This window comes from Bos grunniens, chromosome 6 (assembly GCF_055505025.1).
Source record: "Bos grunniens cultivar Pamir isolate PY7600 chromosome 6, Bosgru_T2T1.0, whole genome shotgun sequence".
In the NCBI taxonomy this organism is placed as follows: Eukaryota; Metazoa; Chordata; class Mammalia; order Artiodactyla; family Bovidae; genus Bos; species Bos grunniens.
Genome location: NC_141170.1, coordinates 27,942,395 through 27,963,513, shown reverse-complemented (window position 1 = coordinate 27,963,513; position 21,119 = coordinate 27,942,395). Strand labels below are relative to the sequence as shown.

General features: G+C 41.3%; 1 protein-coding gene across 1 annotated transcript in view; it reads right to left on the bottom strand.

The window, feature by feature from the left end:
- Positions 1-20,900, bottom strand: part of BTC (betacellulin) — a 52,496-nt gene extending 31,596 nt beyond the window's left edge. Inside the window, exon 1 of the mRNA XM_086405390.1 lies at positions 20,471-20,900. Coding sequence (XP_086261516.1) covers positions 20,471-20,534 — 64 coding nt within the window. The 5' untranslated portion in view covers positions 20,535-20,900. The remainder of the gene's footprint in view (positions 1-20,470) is intronic.
- Between the last annotated feature and the right edge of the window lie 219 nt (positions 20,901-21,119).

The window sequence follows — 21,119 nt, the reverse complement described above, 5'->3', positions numbered from 1 at the left end:
TGGGCTTTCTTCATGGGCACAATCAGAGGCATTAATTCTTCGGTTAATCTGTTCTGATGATGGAAACTGAAAAAAAAAAAACATTAAATCTCATAGAGATTTAACATCTGCAAACTAAGGATGGCAATATCTTCATCTTAAGACTATTGTAAAATGTAAATTAACATAAGAAAAGATACACACACGGCTTGACAGATAGTGTACAACTTTTAATCTTCTTGAGCTCCTTCCCTTATCAGTTTATAATTTAACACAACATTCTTTATTCCCACATGACAGAGGAAGTTCTGATTCCATGGAAATCCTGCCTGGGCCTCCGAACACTCTGGCAGGCTGTGCCCAGGGTGTCTTCTGCTAAGGCTCACTCCACATGCTGGCATCAGCTGGCAAAGAAATTCCACTAGGGAGAGCCCCCGGGAGGACCCCTTGGGTTAGACATTCTCGGGCCAATTAGACACCAAGTTCAAGGGTCTGTGATGAGGTACATAGCTCCTCCTACTCCCATGCAATAATCTTCATTAGCTGGTGGTCATGAACCAAATCAAGCTTGATTTTAAAGAACAATTTACTTGGTCTGCATAGTTTTTTAAAACTGAATCATGATGGTTTATATCAAGCCTGGATTTTTCTGCTTCTACTTAAAAAGTGGAAGTCTGAAACACCTTCATAGCAACAACTAGCTGGAACCTAGTAGCACATGACCTCTTTAAATGCCACAGACTCCATCAGGCTTGCTGAGTTCATTTATGTTAACTTCCTAGACCCTGACAGGAATCTGAGTGTGTGATCCATATGGAGAGACTCAGAAATTAGAGAAGTGCTCACAAAAGCATCTACTCAATATTGAAGGCTGCTTCAAAGAGAAAGGACGCTCCTGTTTCATCCATAATTCAACAGATATTTATTAAACATTTTGGGTTTGGCACTGATGCAAGACACTGAATGTTCAAAGATAACAAATATCATCACTACCTTCAAGGAACTCATATTCTTATAAGGAAGATCGATACACAAATCCATAAGATATAATGTGATAAGCAGAACAGGTAGCATGGGACTAACACAGGGTGGAGAATCAACTTGCATAGCAGCAAAAACTTCACAGAGAAGGCGGGAATTACAGTGACTTTTTAATAGGTACTAAATGCTTTTTTAAAACATCAATAACTTCTAGAAAACAAATACTGAGTTATCAAGATAACGTGATTATATCATATTGTTTCAGCAGTTGACAATATTTATGTGGTAATGATAATATAAATACTGATGAAAGTGAAAGTCACTCAGTCATGTCTGACTCTTTGCAACCCCATGGACTATACAGTCCATGGAATTCTCCAGGCCAGAATACTAGAGTGGGTAGTCTTTCCCTTCTCCAGGGGACCCAGGGATTGAACCCAGGTCTTCTGCATTGCAGGCAGATTCATTATCAGCCGAACCACAAGGGAAGCCCAAGAATACTGGAGTAGGTAGCCTATCCCTTCTCCAGCAGATCTTCCTGACCCAGGAATCGAACTGTGGTCTCCTGCATTGCAGGTACATTCTTTACCAACTGGGCTATCAAATGTGTCATAAAATTAAGACCATTAATTAGCCAACATAGACCATGTAGAGTAACTAGTTGTGATTAATCATTATCTATGCAGTGCTCATCTATGCAGTGCTCATCATCAAAGTGTTTTGAGTATTACCCTTATAGTCACTATACTGGAATGAGAAGAGAAACTCAACAAGTCTAAACTTGACAACTCATGAAATAGTATTACAAACAAATGGTTTAGCAATACAGAGGTAAATACAGACGCAGCACCTTAAAGAGTCAAAAGTGGTTGATTCTAGCAAGGTGAAGAGCCAGGAAGGCAGGAACAAAGATCTGCTATTCAATATTATGATCCTTTTAGCACTATTTGATTTTTAAAAATCTGTGTATGTGTATTACTTTATTAAAAACAAAATTAATTTTTAAGAAAAAGACAACTAAAATTGTAACTAACCAGGGCATTCTAAATGAAAGAGACAACTTATAAAAAGGCATGGCATGAATAATACAACTTGTCCAGTTCTTTGGAGGGCTGGTGGGGATTGTGATGGAAGAAAAGATTGGGGGGCCCGTGGGTCACAAATGGCTGCTGCTGCTGCTAAGTCACTTCAGTCATGTCCGACTCTGCGCGACCGTATAGACAGCAGCCCACCAGGCTCCCCAGTCCCTGGGATTCTCCAGGCAAGAACACTGGAGTGGGTTGCCATTTCCTTCTCCAATGCATGAAAGTGAAAAGTGAAAGTGAAGTCGCTCAGTCGTGTCCGACTGCAGCCTACCAGGCTCCTCCATCCATGGGATTTTCCAGGCAAGAGTACTGGAGTGGAGTGCCATCACCTTCTCCGCACAAATGGCCAAGAGCCATGTTAATTACTTTGGATCTGCTTCCCTGGTGGCTCAGACAGTAAAAAAAAATCTGCCTGCAATGCGGGAGACCCAGATTCCATCCCTGGGTCAGGAAGATCCCCTGGAGAAGGAAATGGCAACCCATTCCAGGATTCTTGCCTGGAAAATCCCATGGACAGAGGAGCCTGGAGGGCTACAGTCCAAGAAGTCACAAAGAGTTGGATGTGGCTAAGCAACTAACACTTTCACTTTCGTGTAGTTAAAATGGGGTCATTGAAAAGTTTTAAGTGAGAACCATTGTGATCGTCTGTTTTTTCACTTTGAAAAGGTTCCTTTAATACCAGTACAGGTGATTCAGACACACCTAAATGACGGTGGTGGCAACACAACCGTATGGAGAAGAAGAAATTAACATGAGAGACATTCACAAAGTGAAATATAAACAAAAAAGACTTGGTGACTAATAAGCTAGAGTAGGAGGTGGGGTAAAAGGAGTCTAGGATGACTCCACAGTTTGTGACTAGAGTTACTGGCTGGATTGCGGTACCAACCACCGGTATAAGGTATACAAGAAAACAAACAGGTTGAGGATTGCTACAGACTGTTTTGTTGAAACCTAATCTCGAATGTGATGTGACTAGGTCGTGAGGGTGGAGCCCTCATGTTTGGGATCAGACCTTATGAAAGACACCTCACAGAGCTCCCTTGCTTCTTCTGCCATGTGAGGACACAGTAGAAAGATGGCTGGCTATGAACCAGGAAGCAGGCTCTCTCCAGACACTGAATCTGCTAGAGATCTTCATCTGGGACTTAGCAGCCTCCAGAACTGTGGAAAATAAATGTTTGTTGTTTACAAGCCACCAAGGCTATGTTATGTTATTACAGCAGCCCAAACTGAATAAAATAGGCATGGAGAAAAATTCAGTTTTAGACATTCTGAATCTGACATGACTGTGTCTCATTTACAAATAGTAGATAGATATTAGATCTGGAACCCTGGAGTGAAGTCAAAGCTACAGGTTCTGAATTTTGGAGTCATGAAAAATAAACTGGTATTTAACACCATTGATATGGATCTGTTAGAAAGAACTATGTGAAAAGAAAAAAAAAAAGCTGACTAAGCATACAATCCTGGAAAAAAAAAAAAAAAACAGTATCATAGAGGAGCAGAAAGAGAAGAGACCTCAAGGGATCAAGAAGGAACAGCCACAGAACTAAGAAGAGAAGTTTCCTAGAAGAATTTGATCAACTGTATATGGTGACTCAGCAGTAAAGAACCACCTGCAGTGCAGGAGACTTTGGTTAGATTCCTGGGTCGGGAAGATTCCCTATAGGAGGAAATGGTGACCCACTCCAGTATTCTTGCCTTGAAAATCCCATGGACAGAGGAGCCTGGCAGGATATAGTCCCTAGGGTTGCAAAGAGTTGGACATGACTGAGCAAAAGCAGGGATAAGGACTGATGGAGAATTAAAAATAAAAACTGAAATATATGCATTAGATTTGAAAACCAAAAAGCACTAACAATATCTTGCTAGATAGAAATGGCATGAAACATGTGCAAATAACTGTAGATTACTCTTCAAAGATTAGAAAGGGAAGGGTACCATTAGTCAATATGTACAGAAAAGAGAATTATTTTGCTTTCATCTTTATTATGAAAGATAATTGACAGGAAGATGCCAAAGGTACAAGGGAGAGGCAAAGGATGAATGAATGACAGAGGCAGAGAGTTTGGAAAGTTTAGCCCAAAAGGCAGGGCCACTGCAATTGCAAGGCAGTCCTTGGCTGTCAAAGTTAGCAGTTCTGGCAGATATAACTTTATTTCAAGTGAATGAAAAGTCCTTGGTGAATAAAAGCTTAAAGACATCTTATATTCAATATATCTTACCTCATTGATCACAGAAACACACGTTCTGGTTAAAATGAGTGGGAAATATCTAATGGGTTTCTCCACTTTCACACTACTAGCATTTTGGGGCTGGATAATTCTTTCTTTCAGGATGCTATGTGCTGTACTATGACTAGCAGTATACCTGGCTTTTGCCCACAAAATGCCAGTGTCATCCCCCTCCCTTCCTCCATCCAACCCTAAGATGTCACAATCAAAACTATCTCCAGACCTTGCCAAATGTTTCCTTGGGTGAGAAATTACATTGGTTGAGAACCACTGAAATTCTCTTCAAACCATTTTAATTTTTTTTTATCCAAAACACAGCTTTCATTTTTTAAATATATTCCTTTAATCTAATTCAACTGCATAGCTTCAAAGGCTCAAATTTTGACTTAAAAAATTTCTTAGGGAAAATGCCATTATCTTATAGAAAGATCACCAGACTCAGTCATTAATTCACCACTTGACCTTGAGTTAATTAACACACTCTCCTGAACTTTTTCCTCAAGAAAAAGTACAATCAAAGGCTCTCTGCCTATCCCATGATCTAGTTCACAAAAATCAAGTGCAATAATTTAGCAAAAGAATTTTTAAAAGAAGACACATTATTAAAATTATCTTTATCAGAGAACCTATGGATTTTATTTTAGAGAAAATGAAAGAAAGTATGATCCTAGATGTGGAAAACATAAGATTTTCATTCAAGAGTCACAAATTATATTAAATTTCAGAATTAGTAAGAACCTCAGAGGTATTCAAATCTCCTACCAACCAACTCTCATGGCTAAATTGCCTCAGTCATGTGCAACTCTTGCAATCCTATGGACTGTAGCCTGCCAGGCTTCCCCATCCGTGAGAGAGGCAGGCAATACTCCAGGCAGGAATACTGGAGTGGGTTGCCATGGCCTCCTCTCCGGGATCTTCCCAATCCAGGGATTGAACCCATGTCTCTTATGTCTCCTGCATTGGCAGGTGGGTTCCCACTAGCTCTACCTGGAAAGCCCCCAACCAACTCTCAGCTTCTCTATAAAACATCCCCTGAGACAGTTCATTAAGCCCACCTTTAAAATTTTGGCACAGAGACTTCACTGTCTTCTAAGGCATCCCATTTCAACGAGACCATTCACCCATTCTTTCAATCACAGTCATTCATTCGAAATAAATATTAAGCATCTATTTCTAAACCTCTATAAATGCTTCTTTATGTTGAACTAGTTTTTTCCTTTTCATAATTTTACTCTGCTAATTGGAATCACATAGAATAAGTCTAATCTCTCTTTCTCATGACAGATCCTCATATATTTGAAGCCAGAAATCAAGCCTTCCTGAAAGAATTTCTCTTTCTCAAGCTAAACGTCCTGGTGACTTCAATCATATTTTACCTGAAATCACCAAGACCTCTCATAAACCTTATGTCCTCCTTAAATACAAGGTTAAAATAAAGCACAATTTTACATGGTTTGGCAAAGACAGAGTGGGACTCTCAACCACCACAGTAAAGGCACCATATGCAGCCCCATAGCATATCAGCCCTTTTAAATTATTCCATTAATTTCAGGGGTTTTATGCTGCTTAGAATAAAAAGAAACTCCTAAGTTTCTTATATGCTAGAAGGCAGTAAATTGATGGATTTTTTTGTTCCTTTGTTTTGTTTTATTTCGTTTCAGTTTTCACCTAAACATGAATTTGCAGTTGTCCCTTTATATTGCATTAAATTTTAGCTACCATCCAAATATTTCACAATCTCTTTGTTTTCTTATTCTTTCATTCAGTCTATTATCCATGTCTCCCTGCTGCACATGACCTGCAGAATTCTCAGATGCATTCAAGCAATAAAAATAACACACAAAAAAGTTAAATTAGCTGCACTTACTAAGTGACTGGATATTGAGTCTGTATTTCTGGGGTTGGTTTTTAAATGGCGAATCTACTCATAAAGACAAAAAGGAAAAGAAACCTAATTCTACTTTAGTGAGTCAAAGCTCCATTTACTTTTCTGCACTTTGAGGTTCTCAAATTAAAAATTATGGAACGTATTAAAAGTATTATCCCCGTCAGCCAGCATAGAGAATGAAGTCATTGGGAACAATACAAGCATTCAAAGAGACACAGTTGACAAGGAGCATGACCCGTCGTCTTAAAGTTACTACTAATGTTGAGGTAAGTCATACACCAGCTGGGTCAACTATTTAAAAAGATCAAACGTGACCAAGCCAAACAGTCACATATGTTGTATTTGCCTCATCTCTGAGCTGAACTTTCCGTTTTTAGACCCAAGTGCATTTTATATTTTTAAAATAATATAACAGTATCACAAAATGTCCGTATGTCCTAATTTAGGACATCTACTTGTGTCTACTAAATCCAGTGATTTCCTGTGATATCATATCAATCTTATTTTAGGATTCAAATCACACTCCATGTCCCATTAGGCAATCCAACTGTAAATCAACAGAGAATATATCAATTTACAAATATAAGCAGAAATCAGAAGAATATTTCATAGTCAAATTCCCAAAAGTTCATTTATATTAGAGGGATTAATAAGAAAAGGATATGTTTGGAGACAAATGGAGCTGTATTTGAATCCTGAATGTACCTTTTAATTTACCAGCTTTGTGATATGATCAAGTTACTCAACATTGAACTACAGGGTGTCCATCTACAAATGGAGGCCTATAATACATGACTTACAAGGTAACAATTTAGCTAGCTGCTTAAAGAAACTGGAAAAAGTAAATTATGATTATTAACCTTGACAATACCTGTCACAATATAGGACTCAACAGAATAGCAGCTATGGGACTAAAAGCAAAAAAATTCTTATTTTTCTAGTAAAATATAGATTCTCATTCTCATTAATGGGACATTTCTACATTTATGGTGTGATTTGCCTCTTGTATAAAGTATTCCTATGAAACAACCTACAAAAGATAAATAAATGTATATATACCTATTACACTTCTAAAGTGCAAGATGAAATGTGTTCAGTGAGAAAAACCTGTATGTTGGTCTTTTCACATGCTGTTTTTCTCCAGTGTTTTTTAAAAAATTATTAACATGAACACACTTCAACCAATTAATAGAAATACATCATCTTCTACATTTATGTTTCTTTGTATTTTCAGTACAGTCTGTCAGCAACTCAGCATGGTGTTTATGTCAGATGGGTGGTACTGATTCAGTTGGTTTGTTAAATAAGTCAATGATACAAATATAACAGATAAATTCAGATCTTAGATGATACTATTTAGCAATCAAATGTATTATATATCTAATTTTTAATTTCTGAAAAATAAAATTAATAAAGTTTTAAAATTTAAATCAATGTTAGAATTTAAGCAGCTGGGAAATTTCCCCAATGTATCTCTATTGTTAAAAAGAAAAACAGAATCCTAAGCATGCATACTATACACAAAAAGTATTTTCTACATCCAAAAAGAGGACATATCTAAAATGAATTTGAAAAAAATATTCAGGAGTAGAAATCCTTTTTAACATTGAGCTTGTGGGTGGCTGAGTAAAAAACTGTGAAATAGATTAAGTTTGACATTGATGTTCTCCTCCATCTTTTGGTGACTCCTTTCCTATCCTTTTTCATTGTTGTCTTTTCCTCTCCTATAAACCAGTATCCTCCTATTGCTTTAACATTTCCCCTAATAGAACATAATTTCTTCCTAGATTTCCCTTTCCAAATGCATTTGCTTTCAAAGCATACCTGCAAAGAAAGAAATTGTTTAACTCAACAGAAATACTCTAGAATAGAGTGCCTCAACTGGGTTTTCTAGGAGCCTGAGATACAGATTAAGGGATTATCACTTTGTAGGGGATGTACAAGCTCTGGGTCGTGAGAATGAGAAAAAAGGAAAGGAAGCCGAGAAGGAGACAATGCAACGTCGTGAGTGTACCCATCACTCTGGGTGCAGCTCCAGAGTGAGTCACAAAGACAGAAATGAGTGACATGTCCACTCATCCATGGTCTATGTAAAAAGTCTGTAAAGGAACTACATCTTGAAGTAGCACAACAGGAGAAAGAATGCAGGAGGGATTTCTCTTCCCCAGTCACTTCCATCACCCATTTCCCACTGGATGAAATTTACCTCTCTGGGTGCTGCCTGCCCCTCTCTTTGGCCCTGTGGTGAGTGAGAGGCTGGAATGCCTGCCCTGGGACATGGCCTTGTATCTAAGTCCCGAAAGACGGGCAACCTGGTATGAGCAGAGAGCAGACCAAGGGACAAGGGAGGTAGTTGAAGGGCCCTTAAGAAATGCCTGACTTTGTGTCCCAATATAGTGGAGTATTTGGTGGCATCAGAACACCTCAGAGGGAGCCTTGTTCCAGGACAAGGAGAGATTTTTCTAATATCTCTCAAATCACACCACCGGAAGGACTATGTATTCTTAAAAAAATGAAAGACCGGTTCCAGATTTTCAGGGCTAGGAGAGGAGACCTAGAAAAGGGTAGAGAAAAAAATGAGAGTCTTCACAAATAGTTTATGTCCATTCAAAATAAGGGAAGTAGAATATGAACTCCTTCCTCCTTCAACACAAAATTTTATTCAAAATGGTAAAAACAATATCTTAGTGTTTAAGAAGGACTTAGGATGATGGATCACATATATTTAACTCATAAAAGAACACCACAATAATATTTTTAAAGCTCAGAAAGGGAAGCAATGTAACAACCTGTCATACATAAACTAACTCATATATCTGAAAGCTGTCAACACAATAATGCCTTTGCTAGTAAATCAACCTTTTTATTTTGGCCATTGACCATTATTAAATCTATGACAACAATGACTAAATTGAATAAGAACCCTATAGTAACCTAGAGCTAGTTTCTTAGAAATCATCAGTTGTCAAAACCTGACTTTTTTAATCCTATTCCTTTATGATAAGGCCAGACAAGACAGTCAGACATTGTAGCACTTTAAATGAAAAGCTCTGGGCTCACTGAATTTCCGTAATAGTTCAACGAGAGGAAGCAAAAGGAACCAAGGAAAAAGAAAATTTGTTATCAAGGAGGATTATCCAAGTGCAAAGTGAGGAGGAATAGCAAAGTTGGCCTCTCGATCCAGCGATAACACAGCCTCCGACCCATGAGGAAACAGTCATCAAACTTTAATAATGGTAAAGAAACGAAAACCCTATGTTTTAGAGTAGATAGGGTTTTAGAGTAGATGCTCACCCAACCTAAAAAAGTCCCAGAATTTAGGCCCTTAAAATAATTTAACCCAACTTAACATTAACCCATTATTATCTTTATTGATCAAACCATTTGCAGAGACAAGAAATATCAGTCAATATCAGATAGTATATTTATAAGTGCCAGGGCTTCCCTGGTGGCTCAGATGGTAAAGAATCTGCCTACAGTGCAGGAGTCCTGGGTTCGATCCCTGGGTCAAGAAGATCTCTTGGAGAAGGGAATGGATACCTACTCCTGTAGACTTGCCTGGAGAATTCCATGGACTGAAGAGACGTAGACGACAGTCCACGTTGTCACAAAAAGCTGGACACAACTGAGTGACTAATGGTAACTAACTATAAAGAAAATAAATTCTAGTAGAATTCCAAAAAGAGGCAAGGTGTTGAGCTGAAGAAATCACTGGGAAAAGTTTCACAAAAGAAGTTGGAAACCAAACTGAACCAAAGGTAATGACATAGAAAGGAGCTGAGTATGCTCTGGGGGACAATGCGTAAAGATGTCCAATCAGAGTGAAGAATTATACACAGAACTATTAGACAACAAGGGCCTTCTTGGTGTGTGTGGTGTGACTGTGAAATAATTCAATTGATTTTCTTGTGTGACCTATGAAAATAAGACTCATTAAGAAATAGTCACACCACATAGTTCTAATTGAAACTTTGAAACCTCTGTTCACCACATCCTGAATAAAGCATCGGACTAATCTAGAAAACCACTCAAGAAGTATTTAATAGGGGTGGATGCTGTTGGTTAGAAATCAGTAAGAAAGAACAGAGTGCATTTTGTTTGTTATGCTTCTGTCAAGGCCAATGAAAAGTGTATTCATTTCATCTGGCATCTAAGTCACATTTTTGTACTTCTTGCCCTCTCTTCCAGGGTAATTTTCATTTATCTAAAAGTGAGTAGAGAATCTTCTCATGGAAGTTTCCTATCACAGGATGGCAATTTTATAAATGTGTCTCCTGAAATAATAACATTTGAAATTTTAGTCAACAGAATTTATCAATTATAGTTATATCAAAGATTTTTCCCTTCACAATAGGATCCCAAGTGATAATTATCATCCCAACAGATGGTAAAATATAGAGTGCAGAGTCTTTAAGGCAAAAACTGAGGCTACAGCATGGGATTGATACTATATCCCAGGATATACTCTCATCACATCATATGAGGGGTACATGATACTGTATTGGCATTGTTGTTTGTGTTAACCTTGATAATTCTAGTCATGGAAAGACATGGTTACTGAATACAGTTTGGGGCAGGGACAGTGGGGGAATAAGTGATTTTTTTTTTCAAATTCTTTACCGTTGGCCCCCAAGGTCTCCAAATGTCCTGCCTCTTCTCCTCTCAGGGAAGTCAGCTGACAGTTTCTTAGTTTGAAACTCTATCTACCTACCTCCAAAGTATCCCCAAAGTGAAGTAGCATCATAGTAACATCCATCATTCATAGAGACATAAGCACCCTCAGTGGTCATTTGGTCCAACTCCTACCTCACCTGGGAATCACCTCTATACAACCTTCCTAAATGCCACCCAACCACAGACATATCCAGGCTTGCGAAGCTCACCACATCCCAAGGCAGCTGATTCTATTTTTTTCAGAGCCTTATTGGGAGAAATTTTCCTAAATTAAGGTGAGAGTATCTGCTATGTACAAGAATCCTCAATTCTATATTCCCTCTGTACTGGGAATATAGCCGCGAACAAATCAGATAAAAACCCCTGACATCATGAGTCCCATTTACATTCTAATGGAACTGTGGAAAACATGGTTATAATGAGGCAGACTTCTGCTTCATTTTTTTTCCTTTGCATGCTTCCAGTGGTGAATATGATAGCAATTTCCTTTGATCAAAGTACAAACAACACTCCAATAGGCTTAATGAACACAATGATTCTATTTTTCCCTTTTAGACACACCTATGAAATAATTTAAAGGTTATCTACATATTCATAAAGTTAAGAATATTAATAAATTTTGAGCAATTTTTAGCCAATTATCTGCTAAAATCTTTTCCTGCATTATCCTATTTTATCCTCAATACACTCCCATGTCTCTAGATGATAAGTACTACTATCATTATTGTCATTCTATAGATAAGAAAATGCAGCACAGAGAGCCTAAGTAACTTTCTCAACCTTATAAGACAATTATTATGGAACAACTTAATATTTATGCAGGGCTCTTGGCTCTTTAAAATCTGGAGAAGTTATTTTGTCAAAAGAAAGCTTTTCTGAAACAACCAGGTTATTTTCCATCTGTCTGACATCTAGAAATGAATTTTGACATTGCATCATCATTCATTCTTCAAAAATGACAGTTTATTCTCTTTATATAAGGTAATTACTTGCATAACTCCCAATAAATGAGACAACCTCATTTTGATGAGATTAAAAGTATCAAAATTATCTTGTAAATATTTTATTTTTCTCTGCTACTGAAGAATGACTATTTATCTGATTCACCTTAAGATGCTGGGTTTGGGGGTCAATGTCAGGCAAGTGCTGGAAAGCTCTTCATTGCACAAAACTAGGATCAAAATTGGCGGTTGAAGAAGAATCCATTGAGACTTTTTATTTTTAGAAAGCAGATAAGCATTTTGCAGCACCATTTCTTACATTTGTTCCTTCCTACCAAAACCAGCCAAAATAGAACTCTTGTTGAGAATTTGTATCTATTGCCTATTTCATAACTAGTGGGAGGAGGAATTTGAGAAATAAAGGCAAGGGAAAGTTTTCCCACCAGTTGGTAGGTGCTGATTGTATTTTAGAAATACCCAGAATCAAAATATCTACAATTTTTAAAATTAATAATTTCATCTGTGCTTTCCAGTTATCCATTATAACAGCCCGTGTTAATCTAGAACTAACTATATTGCAGGTACAGCTGAAGTGCTTTATGCAGTAACTCACTCAGTCCACATAACAGTCTCAGTTCTGTTACTGTCAGCTTTTACAGATGAAGAAACTGATGCCAAGAGGGATTAAGAGATTTGTCCAAGAGGAAGGAGTTGTTAAACCACAGCGCCAGGGGAAATCATGCCTAGATGGTCCAGCCCAGAATCTATACTTTTGCCCACAGCATCACATTACTCAGGATATGCTCTTTTTACTCCTTCTCAGTAATAGGCCTACGGATGCAATCAGGGGGAATCTAAAGCGAGATCACCCCTCTCCATCTGCACTAAGGAGTGTTCCCCAAGTGTCACAGTGTTGCAAGCATTCCAGGAAAGTGCAGGAGTCACCCCACAGGTTCAGATTTGTTTAAGGACAGGATCAGACTAGGATGGTCAAAGTGATTTTAGGCACAGACCAAAGGAAAACACCTGGCCTGATCAATGCCAACTGTTCAGTACCAGCTGGAATGGCCTGGGCCTGGGACATGAGTGGGCAGGTTTCCTGGCTGGGAGGAAGAGCCAAGAGTCCAAGAACCTGAGGCATAGCCCGAGCCAAGGATGCCACAGATGTGCGGGTAGGCAGCAGGGAAAGCAAAGATGGTAGGAAAACAGACTTAAATGCTTTTTAAATAAGAAGAACTAAGTTCCTCTTAAATACAGTGATACATATTGAGCTTTAGTGTTCTATTATCTGCTGTCTTTCTCATTCAGCCACAAATACTTATCTACTGTGATCCAGGCATTGTCACTTCATCATCATTGTTCAGGCTCATAAAGCCAGAACAAGTTACTTAACGCCTCTATGCCTCATATCCTTCAACATAAATGAGAATCATCATTATGTCTAGCTTGTGTGTTCAGGGGATAGTGTTACATGGATGAAACCAGATATTACACACTTAGAATAGTGCCCAAAATGCATACTACATAATTGCTCTGCTATTATTTTTGGTGTAAAGATCAGTGAGGTAATGGTATTAATATGAAAACACTTTATCAATTGTGAAGGTGTCCAGAGTGTAAAGAGTTATTATGCTGAGATTTCATACCCAAGGTTAAGCAGATATCTGAGTACATAGCAATGTCTTGTGTCAGTCACTCTACGAGATTGGACTAGTCAAATGCCAGAAGCCCAATAGGAAGGTGGTCATGAACAAGTCAAGTCTTGCTAGGTCACTTCAGTCATTTCTGACTCTTTGTGATCCTATGGACTGTAGCCCACCAGTCTCCTCCATCCATGGGATTCTCCAGGCAAGAATACAGGAGTAGGTTGCCATTCCCTTCTCCAGAGAATCTTCCTGAGCCAGGGATTGAACCAGTGTCTCTTACATCTCCTGCGTTGACAGGCAGGTTCTTTACCATTAGCACCACCTGGGAACCCCCAAGTCAAGTCTGCTACTGCTGCTGCTGCTGCTAAGTTGCTTCAGTCATGTCCGACTCTGTGCGACCCCCCTCAAATGGCCTCATTTGGCTCTGATGAGAATTCCCTGTCCTTTCTACTAGGCTGTTTGTATTAGAGGAAGAAATAAGCCTTCCTCTCCTACTCTGGACAGGCCTGTGCCATTGGCTCACAATGCTAACATCTAACCACCAAGGAATCCATACAGTGGATAGTTATGAAATACTTCGACGTAACATTAGATAAGCCAGAGACTCCCTCAATACAAACAAGTCAGACTGCATTCAGCCTCCACAGCAAATCTATCTCAACTTCTATGGGAACCATCAAAAGTTTTCATATATTTAATACTAAGCAGAAACCCATAAATAACCAAGTTGTTACTCCCAGCTAATGAAACACACATGTGTTAGGAAAAGTTCTAATCATATACGAGAGCAAGTCACCTCACACCTCACAAAATCCAAAGGGCATTTTCTTTAATGAACCAATGGAGAATGCCCTGAATCCAGTGCATTTCCCTCCCTGCTTTAAACACCTGCTCTAAAAGCCTATATTTTGACTGATGAGATCTGCCCTTGAACCAAATATGTGAGACACAAGTAGGAGTTCTGAACCTAAAACAGAAGTAAACTTACTATTTGCCAAATAAAGTCCTTTTGTGAAGGCATCTCTAGCACCACCAGAGGCAAGTCCCAAGTAAGAAGAGATGAATAAATGTGTCCTTCTACATCATCTCTAAGTTGTGAGCATGTTTTGGCAACAAGAAACAGCTGTTTTCTTTACTGAACGTACTCTTCCCTTCATACCTGGGCACTGTCACCAATAGCCACTTGCACTCATTCATTCATTCATTCAATTAACTAGTATGTTTTCAGCTCCTACTATGTGCCATGCACTTTTTATACATCTCAAAGATAAGGCTAAATGAATGAATAAATCCATGATTTTGCAGAACTGTTGTTTGGTCACAAAGTCATGTCCAATTCCTTTGGGACCGCATGGCCTACAGTCCACCAGGTTCCTCTGTTCATGGGCTTTCCCAGGCAAGAATACGGGGGTGAGTTGCCATTTCCTTCTCCAGGGGATATTTTTGACTCAGGAATTGAACCTGCATCTCTTGCACTGTAGGCAGATTCTTTACCACTGACCCACTGGGGAAGCTCTTTGCAAAGAGAAATGCTATATTAGTAACTCATCCTGTTATACAACCAATTGGGGCACTTTGAAATAAGAAGCCTGGACACAAACTCGGTCATACTTTCTGTCACTGTTTTGGAATCCGTGATTCTGGTCTAGAGGTCAGGTAAGTACTATACTGTGTGTGCTCAGTTGCTTCAATCGTGTCCAACTCTTTGCAACCCTAATGACTATAGCCCACCCAGCTCCTCTGTCCATGGGATTCTCCAGGCAAGAATATTGGAGTAGGTTTCCATGCTTTCCTCGAGGGGATCTTCCACACCCAGGGATTGAACCAGCATTTCCTGTGGCTCTTGTATTACAGATTGATTCTTTACCACTGAGCCACTGGGGAAGCCCAAATACTATACTACATATCCCTTAAAAACAAACATAAAGAATGAATAAAAGTACTTCTTGGCTATTTGACTTGGTGTTGCTGATAATCAATATAGGTTATTGCCTAACCGATACTAGTAAAGATGGAATACCCCATCTCTCTCCAACCATCTAAAAAATCTTCTGTAAAAAAGTATAGCAAGTACAGATTCATGTGAGCTACCAAGATTCCTTTTTTAAGATACAAATATGCCTGAGCAAGTTAGAAATCATTAGCAGCACAAAGTATAGCCATTTTAATCAGATTGCTTTCCTCTTAAATTTTATTTTGGGAGACTCTTGACCAACTAGAATATGGATTCTTTGTGGATCCAAGGGTTGTCTACAAATTTGGAAGTGTATCAAGATTATGGATTAAGCCTAAACTGCCTGCAGCTCAGATTCTGGCTAATCTATTTGGACCACCCTGGGAAGACACTAATTGTAACAGCCTGCTATGCCCCTTTGCTCAGTCAAGTCTGACTCTCTAGGATCCCATGGACTGTAGCCCAGCCAGGCTCCTCTGTCCATGGAATTTTCCAGGCAAGTATACTGGAGTGGGTTTCCATTTCCTATTCCAGGGGATCTTCCCAGCCCAGGAGTTGAACCTGTGTCTCTTGAGTCTCCTGCACTAGCAGGCAGATTCCTTACCACTGTGCCAAAGCTGATAATCATGGTTTAGATGGCTGACTCCGGCTTCAGTGTGGTACCTGTTTCACTGACTCACCCCTAACCTAGGCTCCTAGTAGTATTCATGCCTGTGTCCTGACATGAGCTGACTGTATGTGTGATAGTCGCTTAGTTATGTCCAACTCTTTGCGACCCCATGGACTGTAGCCTGCCAGGCTCCTCTGTCCATGGGGATTCTTCAGGCAAGAATACTGGAGGGGGTTGCCATTTCCTTTTCCAGGGGATCTTCCTGACCCAGGAATTGAACCCTCATCTCCTGCATTGCAGGCAGATTCTTTACCATCTGAGCTACAGGGAGGGTGAGAAAAAACAAGAGGAGGCTTTCCCACTGGGCTCTCCACAGATTTCAAGAGCACACGGAACTGGGGCAAGCACTTTCAGCAGAGATGGAGTGATGCCAGGGGTGTGGACAGACACAGGTACTCTCTTTCCTGGGCGCCTTTGACTTTAGCACAGATATTTGCAGGCCAAGCTTTGGCAGAGCCACCTTCAGTGGGCACAACAAGGCCTGTCTGCAATACTGGGGTCTTTCTTGCAGAATTATTTGGGAGTTTCCACACAACAACTGAGAATGGAGCAAGAGCAAAATTTGATTTGTAACACTTGTTAATATGCAAGTGTGGCCTATGAAACCTGGAATTTTTGAAAAGGAAAAAAAAAAAAAAAAACCTCCCAAGGCTTTTCTAAGCCAAAAAGCATAACTGAAGAGGCAAATCCTAAAATCCTCACTGTGTGGGCCCCCAGCTACTTCCTTTCTGTAATGAGAATTTTACTTGCTGCCACCTACCTGCTTTACAACTTGAAAGTCAGATATTACATCATGAATACATTCATACCTTCGAGAAGAAAAAAACAACTTACATATATTAATGGTGCAGATGTTTATAAGGAGCAGAACATATTTTTGACCTTAAAACTCATTCATTGTTTTTTATAAAGCATTTTTTCCCTTTTTCACTGGTTAGGATTTTAGCTTTAGTTTGTTACAGCAATGGATGAGAAGGAGACATTTATAAGGAATCCAACTTCTTCAAAATTAAAAAAAACACTTTAAACAAAGTTATTGCCCTTTTACCATATTTATCAAAGAAGGGAGCATGTATGATTCTTTTTGTAAAGATAAAGTTTATAGGAAACAAAGATCCATTACAAGTAAATGGAAATTAAATGTTATTGTACAAAGATTTTTCTCTTAAATTCCCAGGAGAAATGTTGGTTAAAGATGAGGAGAGTGTTGGAACATCCCTGGTGGTCCAGTGGCTAAGATTTCACACTCCCATTGCAGGAGGCCCGGGTTTGAACCCTAGTCAGGGAACTAGTTCCCACATGCCTCAACTAAGAAGAGTCCACATGCCATGACTAAAGATCCTACGTGTCTAACAAAGATCAAAGATCCCAAGTGCTGCAGCTAAGACCCAGTGCAGCCAAATAAATAAATATTTTTTTTAAAAGATCAGCAATGTGTCAAGTTGATAAGGACCTTAGTCTCATCTAAAGCAATCCCTTTACTTAAGAAAAACAATGACCAGGAAATTGTGATTTACAGACATCTCAGAGTCATGGAATGGCAGAGCTGGAACCAGGTCTCATGTCTGCTCACTGCCAGCTCTCAAGGCACTTTTGCTATCACACACACACACACACACCCTAGAACATCACACAAGCCATTGCTCACATTCTTTTCAAGAAGTAAATAAAATAACATGTGACTTAAATTAGGAATGAGACTTAAAAATTAAGTATGTGTGAGAGAAATAGGACCACTTAATGGAAACATTGAGGTCAACAAATTACATCCTTTGGCATTCTGCAAGGAGTGGAGCCTCTTAGGGAATCTAGAGACTGAATTCAATTCGCTAAGCCAAACATTCAACACGGCAGTTGCACATTTAGCTTACCCTCAGTTACAACAGCACTGGATTAGAGCTCTGTTTGGTTTTGCTTTTTCATTTCTGCCTTTTGACAAGTTTTGAGAAAAAATTAAAAAGCACCATGTGATAGTTAATAGTGAAGAATGCCTATCAACCTGGAATAGTCATTTCTACTATAGCCATTTCTGCAGACACCACCCTAATCTTGTCCCAAATCAGCTCTTGCCTGGATTATATCTATGAGACAATCACGTACCCTGGCCCCCTTTCCTTTCACACTGCACTCCACTGCCAGGCTTGTCTCCTTAAATCATTGTTTGTATTATATCACTCTGTATTCAAGACCTATGATGGTGTATGTTTAACTGTTTATTGACTCATCAAAATATTTTAATCTGGCTTCTTTTGGCTCTTCATAATGTGTCTGCCTCTCATCAATTCTACTTTCTGGCAAGCAGACTCCAGGAAATTAATTTCATTCCCATCACCAACACTTTGGTAAATACTTTTCCCCCTTCTCCTGCCCCTCTCTCCACTATTTCAAATCATGTGTGTGTGTGTGTGTGTGTGTCTGTGTCTGTGTCTGTGTCTGTGTCTGTGTTTGTGTGCATGCACGCTCAGTCATGTCCAACTCTTTACAACCCCATGGACTGTAGCCCACCAGGCTCCTCTGTCCATGGGATTTTCCAGGCAAGAATACGAGGACAGGTTGCCATTTCCTTCTTCAGGGGATCCTCCTGACCCAAAGACCAAACCTGTGTCTCTTGGGTCTCCTGCATTGGCAGGCGGATCCTTCACCAGCTGAGCCATCAGGAGGCCCTCCCTCTCTCTTTACTGTTTCAAACCCAGCCAAGCTCCAATCCAACCCACTCAAGTCCTCCATGCAGCGTCCCCACTGTTCCATTCCTCCCTATTGAGTTCTCCTTTCTCTGGTTTCATGACATTTTCTCCTATTGTTTCTTATCTGTTAGTCCTGCATTCCTAAATTTTACACATATCCTTTAGGTCAAGAATCATGTTTTAAGATTCTCTTGAGCCCTCTTCCCACCCCCATCCTAATATGCTCTAGCCTCTTGCTCACTGTAGCAGATTCTCAATAAACAATTTGACAGCAGGACAGAGCAGATATAACAGAGGAAGAGAATGCTAGTTTCACCCACGTGACGCTGGTAAATGCATAGTACTGTCTCTAGCCCTACCTCTCAGGCTCACTGCCCTTCTTCAGGCTCCACATCACTCCATTTCTAAATTGTTTCTGACTTCTCCCTCTGCAGGCTCTGTAAATCGGTTCTTTCTCTCTAACCATGGTGTAAGTCTGATCTACTTCCAACTAAGGCCATGACACCTTTTAGGCACCAATCCTACTCCAAGAACACTGCCAAATGGAAGTTTTCATTTAGACCCCACCTCTTTTCCTCCATAAGAGAAAGCCCAGTCCTTTCCAGACTGGAAGATAGTGTCCTCTTCACATAGACACTTCAGCTGTCACATTGGTGCCCCAAGTCCAGATGTCCCTCCCCCTCATCCCAGCCAGGACTACAGAATATTGCCAGTTGCCCATCCCTCTGCCACTCCCCCTACCTCCAATGATCAAGATGCAGAGGGGACACCTTGAAGTAGTAGGATCTTCCCACCTGAGTATCTTCCTGCTACTTTCCTATACTGGAGGGCGAGGGGAGCCTTGCTTCCAGCTGTATAAAGTCGCCAGCATCCGAAGTTGCAGCACCCTGCCACTCCTTCCATTAACCACTCTTCCCTCCTAGCAGGTGACCACACCCAGTAGTCCCTAACCTACCCACTCAGGTTTCACCTTCGAGGTGAAGGAAAGTCTTCTCTCTGCAATTTCTCCTTAAAATAGGAAATCATATATTCTAAGTGGAGCACCAATGTGTTTCATCAGTAGTACTAGCCCTCAGCAAAATACCTCATCTCCCTTTCCTTTGCTTCCCTATCAGCAACAGAAGACCCAGAAGATCTCAAAAGTTGAGTCTTTTTTTCTCCCCTTCTCCTGTTCCCCCTAACTTGGCCAGCAAGAAGGGAGTGTAATAATTCTTCTCCGGGCCCTCTTCAGCTCCCTTTGCCTCCCAGGTCCTCCCCCTCCTACCTCTAGTACCCGCCCAGGGCGCACACACAGGCAAATAGCTCTCCACCAGGCTCCACACTCCTTAAGGCCTGCATCGCCAGCCAGCCAAGGAGTTCCTTTTCCTTTTCCTCCTCCTCCCCGGGATGTCTTCTCGGTCTAGTCTCCCAGGCTCCCACTTTAGTGGATTTCCCTGCCACCACTCCTCGCTCGCGGGCACCTGCGCCCCTGCCCTCCTCTCGGCGCCCGCCAGCGGGATCCTTACTGCCCTCGGGTCGCCCCCTGGGCCCAGGGCCGCCGCAGCAGGTGCAGCCCCAGGTGCCCAATTGCCGGATCCTCGAGCTACCCAAAATCACGCAAGTTCTTCCACCCGCCCCTGCCAGCCCCAGGGCGCCCTCGGAGTCCAAACGCCAGCGCGGAAGATTTGCCCTTATTGCGACTCCACCCGAGCCTCTCCTCCCGGGTCTCCCGTGCCCACTGCGGCCACTTACCCAGGGCGAGGGCCGGGAGCAGGGGCAGGGGGCTGGCGCCGCTGCCCGGGGCGGCCCGTGCCATCAACCGCGCTGCGGGGCCGCGCAGCCCCCAGACGAGCCTCCCGCCTCCTCCTGCGCCCCCTTCCCGAGCCGCGAGCGCCCGACCGGGTGCCTGGAAACGAATGCCCGGAGCCAGCAGGAAGCGAAACTACTCCCCAGGCTGGCACCCGGGCTACCGCGCGGGCAAACACCCAGGGCAGGCGGCCTGAAGGTTCGGCGAGTGTCGCCGGGAGGAGGGAGCCTCCTATTTATCCTCGCTCCCGTGGCACACACCCCACCGACCGGGCGCAGGACTTCGCTGCGGTGACCTCCACGCCGTTCCCACCCAAGTTACCCCACACCCACACCCACACTCCGGGACACTTTCAGGCTGCCCTGGGGCCGGCTCACCCACTCCCCCTACTGGGTCGCACCTGGCGGTTCATTTCCCTCCCCCAGGGAAGTCGAAGAGGTTGGGAGGGCACCTGGAGAGGTCCGAGATGTGGGGCCTGCGGGCGGCCCTGGGGGAGGCCGGCTGTGAACTCTTGGAGCCCACTGGGCGAGAATCGGAGCCCCGGACCGCTCTGGAATTCCAGCTTCTCTTATTTCAGCCGATTGTTGGCGTCTT